Source organism: Vicia villosa, linkage group LG4, assembly GCF_029867415.1.
Source record: "Vicia villosa cultivar HV-30 ecotype Madison, WI linkage group LG4, Vvil1.0, whole genome shotgun sequence".
Lineage (NCBI taxonomy): Eukaryota > Viridiplantae > Streptophyta > Magnoliopsida > Fabales > Fabaceae > Vicia > Vicia villosa.
In genome coordinates, this window is record NC_081183.1 from 164,712,151 (window position 1) to 164,716,140 (window position 3,990).

Genomic DNA, 3,990 nt, shown 5'->3' on the forward strand with positions numbered 1-3,990 from the left:
TTCCACCCGTTCTTGGATAGGTTTGTGGTAGTTTTCATCAATGATATACTCATTTATTCGAAAAACAAGGAGGAGCATGAAGAACATCTTCGCATGGTTTTACAAGTGTTGCGTGAGAAGAAGTTGTATGCAAATCCTTCAAAGTGCGAGTTCTGGTTAGAAAAAGTGAATTTTCTAGGCCATGTCATATCAGAAGAGGGAATAGCAGTGGACCCAGGAAAAATTGAGACCGTACTTGCATGGGAACAGCCGAAAACGATCACAGATATACGAAGCTTCGTAGGATTGGCTGGTTATTACCGGAGGTTTATTGAGGGTTTTGCAAAGATTGTGGCACCAATGACGCAACTTACAAGAAAGGATCAGCCACTTGCTTGGACTGAGAAGTGTGAAACTAGTTTCCAATTGCTAAAAGAGCGATTAACGACTTCACCAGTGTTAGTTTTACCACAAACAGATGGACCTTACGAGGTTTATTGTGATGCATCACATCAGGGACTCGGATATGTGCTAATGCAACACAAGAAAGCAGTAGCATATGCATCACGACAGTTAAAAACTCATGAAAGGAACTATCCTACCCATGACTTAGAGCTTGCCGCAGTGGTCTTTGCCTTGAAAATTTGGAGACATTATCTTTAAGGATGTACTTTTATCGTGTTCAGTGACCATAAAAGTTTGAAATATCTTTTTGACCAGAAAGAGTTGAACATGAGGCAGAGAAGATGGATGGAAACACTTAAGGATTTCGACTTCACACTACAATACCACCCTGGAAAGGCGAATGTCGTGGCAGATGCGTTGAGTAGGAAGAGTGTTTCCGCATTATCAACCATCATGGCTAGTCAACAAAATTTGTGGGAGATGTTTCGAGATCTACATTTGAGTGTCGAATTTGCACCAGGAGCTTTGAAGTTTGGAATGATTAAAGTGTCAAATGGATTGTTGGAAGACATTGCCAATTGTCAAGATGACGACTTAATTGCAGAGAAAAGGAATTTGATCATGCGAGGCACCACCACAGAATTCAAGGTGGGAGAGGACAATATTTTGAGATGTAATGGAAGGGTGTGTGTGCCAGATACAAAAGAACTAAGAAAAACGATCCTTGAAGAAGCTCATAAGAGTAAGTTGAGTATTCACCCAGGGGCGACTAAAATGTACCAGGATCTAAGGCAAGATTTTTGGTGGCCTGGTATGAAGAAAAACATAGCAGAATACGTTGCATCATGTTTAACCTGTCAGAAGGCAAAGGTGGAACACCAGAGGCCTGCAGGTATGTTGCAATCATTAGACATACCAGAATGGAAATGGAACAGTATTTCAATGGACTTTATCACTGGTCTACCTAAAACTAAGAGGAAAAATGACTCAATCTGGGTTATAGTAGATCGTTTAACAAAGTCTGCTCGCTTCTTACCTGTTAAGACGACTTATACAACTAAGAAGCTAACCGAGATTTATATAGCCGAGATTGTGAGGCTTCACGGAGTACCAGCAAGCATTGTGTCAGATCGGGATCCTAAATTTACCTCCCATTTTTGGAAAACACTACATGTCGCATTGGGTACTAAGTTAAGGTTGAGCTCGGCATATCATCCACAAATGGATGGCCAAACGGAAAGGACTAACCAGTCACTAGAGGATTTACTAAGAGCGTGTGTGTTGGATGACAAAGGAAGTTGGGATGATGTCTTGCCACTGATAGAATTCACGTACAATAATAGTTTTCATGCAAGCATTGGGATGGCCCCATATGAGGCTCTCTACGGAAGGCGATGCCAGACTCCATTATGTTGGTATCAAGATGGAGAAAATATGATAGTGGGACCAGAGATGGTGCAACAAACTACCGATAAAGTTAAGATGATTCGTCAAAGAATGAAAGTTTCCCAAGATCGCCAAAAGAGCTATGCAGATAGGCGTCGTAGGCCTTTGGATTAAAGTGATGAAAGAAGACGTGATGGCTTTAGACAAAATCCCTCCCGAATGAAAGTCGTTAAAGCAAGACATAAACTCCTTCTTCAAGAAAGCCCACCCTTTCTTCACGAAAAGAAGAGAAAACCCGTCAGGACCCGGACTTTTCGACCCATCACAACCCCACACCGCTTCCTTAACCTCTTCCTCGAAAAAAGGAGCTTCAAGAGATACTCTATCTTCCATACAAAGGGTTTTAAAATCCACTCCTTCCAACACCGGTTTACGAATATCACTTTCCTCGAATTTCCTTCCAATTTCTAGTTATAAACTAGTTTAAAACCAGTTTGTAATTAAAAATTTAAATGTATTTTATAAATTATTTCTAAATTTCTTTTTTTTAATCACTCGACCTCTTTTATATATATATATATATATATATATATATATATATATATATATATATATATATAATTTTGTATTTTTACTGTACCATACAAATAATTTATCTTCTATTGTATAACTAAATCTATTGTCAAAGATGTTCCCCTGTGAAATTTAGTCATAATTTAGTGGAAAAATGAAATTAAAGTGATGTTCCTCAACAAGTATATAAATTATTTGTTTTTTTAAAAGCAAGAGATTATATTAGAACTAAACAAGATTCGAGATTACAACTCACAAAAGGCCGAAAAAGAAAATTACACACCGATTGGAACCTAGCATAAGTAAAACAATGGGTTATTGCTAAACTCATAAAAGTTATAATTGGAATGAGTAATTTTCCCTATAAACGACCACCTCCACACGAGCGCTTTACAACTCCAAACGACATCCCTCGAATTCCAAGTACCATCGTTAAAGACTATGTCGTTTCTTCGCAACCAAAGGTTCCACAAAGTAGCTAACCAAACCACACCTGTTTTTCTACTTTTGACTCTCTTCGCGTGACAAAAGGAACTCCAAGTCAAAAAGCTATCTTTTAAATCTACTCCTAACTTAAACGGTATCCCAATCCATTCGGCCATTTCCCTCCAAACAATCCCGGCATTCCGACAAAGGAGGAAAGAGTGAAGAATAGATTCATTGCAATTTTCACAGAACACACAATCAATACTCAATGTATTAGAAAGAATACCTTTGCGCCAAAGTGAGTCCTTTGTTGGAACTTTATTGAGGAAACATATCCAACCAAAAAACCTCACTTTCAAAGGAACACCAACCTTCCAAATATCCTTAAAAGCCGAATCGAATCTATTAACCGGACCATAGGGAATATAATTTTTGCAAAGAGATAGGTAACAGGATGCTACCGTGAACATACCATCTTGTTCCAGCTTCCAAACAGCACCGTCCGATTTATTTTCTGTCATAACAGCCGCGAACAGTACAGCCAGTAGGCTTTGGAGTTGCTGAGCATGAGCATTCCTTCCAATTAGCTCCGTCTAAACGTTGGTATTGCTGGCCGTGTGAACAGGAGCTGCGTTTCTGCTTTGTGCCGTAGCTGTGCTTGCCGTAGCATCAATGAAAATGCTGGCTGCATTTTGCTGGACAGAATGAAACGGAACAGCAGCATGTTCCAACTCTTCATTCCTTCCCATGTGCTGAATCTGAGCAATACTGATGGGTATGCCTAAGTCTCCCCAAATCCATTCCCCATTATGCCACCCACCCATGGCGCCAATAGAAACATCTTGTAACATGGAGCAATTAAAAAGATTCGCGAACCGATTTTTAAAGAGCCTCCCTCCAACCAATGGGATTTCCAAAAGGAAATAGAGTGTCCGTCTCCCACCTGAAAAAGAAAATGGTTAGTAAAAAAATTCTCCGGAAGATCCTTCCCCAACGAGATTAAATCCGCCCACCACACCGAAGTCTTTCTTCCCTTCTTAACACTCGGATTTTCACAACTCAATCTAATATTCACATCTTCATAACGCGCTTTGAGCAATCTATACCATAAGTCTTTAGTCGCTCCAAAAATCCTCCAATGCCATTTCAAAAGAAGTGCTTTATTAAAAAGATCCAACCTTCTAAATCCGAGACCGCCTTTCTCCGGAAGACACATATCGT

The 3,990-nt window shown here is 39.6% G+C and overlaps 1 protein-coding gene across 1 annotated transcript; it reads right to left on the bottom strand.

Moving 5' to 3' along the window:
• Positions 1–2,595: 2,595 nt before the first annotated feature.
• LOC131598240 (uncharacterized) lies at positions 2,596–3,290 on the bottom strand. The gene is made up of 2 exons (XM_058870859.1): positions 2,771–3,290; positions 2,596–2,636 (listed from the first exon to the last, which is right to left on the bottom strand). The coding sequence occupies exons 1-2, from the start codon at positions 3,288–3,290 to the stop codon at positions 2,596–2,598; spliced, it is 561 nt and encodes a 186-aa protein (XP_058726842.1).
• Positions 3,291–3,990: the final 700 nt, after the last annotated feature.

Excerpts from the sequence above, each read along its gene's own strand:
- LOC131598240 (XM_058870859.1), bottom strand. The coding sequence starts at position 3,290 with ATGACAGAAAATAAATCGGACGGTGCTGTTTGGAAGCTGGAACAAGAT. Across the intron at positions 2,637-2,770 it reads CGACATAGTCTTTAACGATG|GTTCCAATCGGTGTGTAATT; the intron begins GTACTTGGAATT and ends TACTTATGCTAG.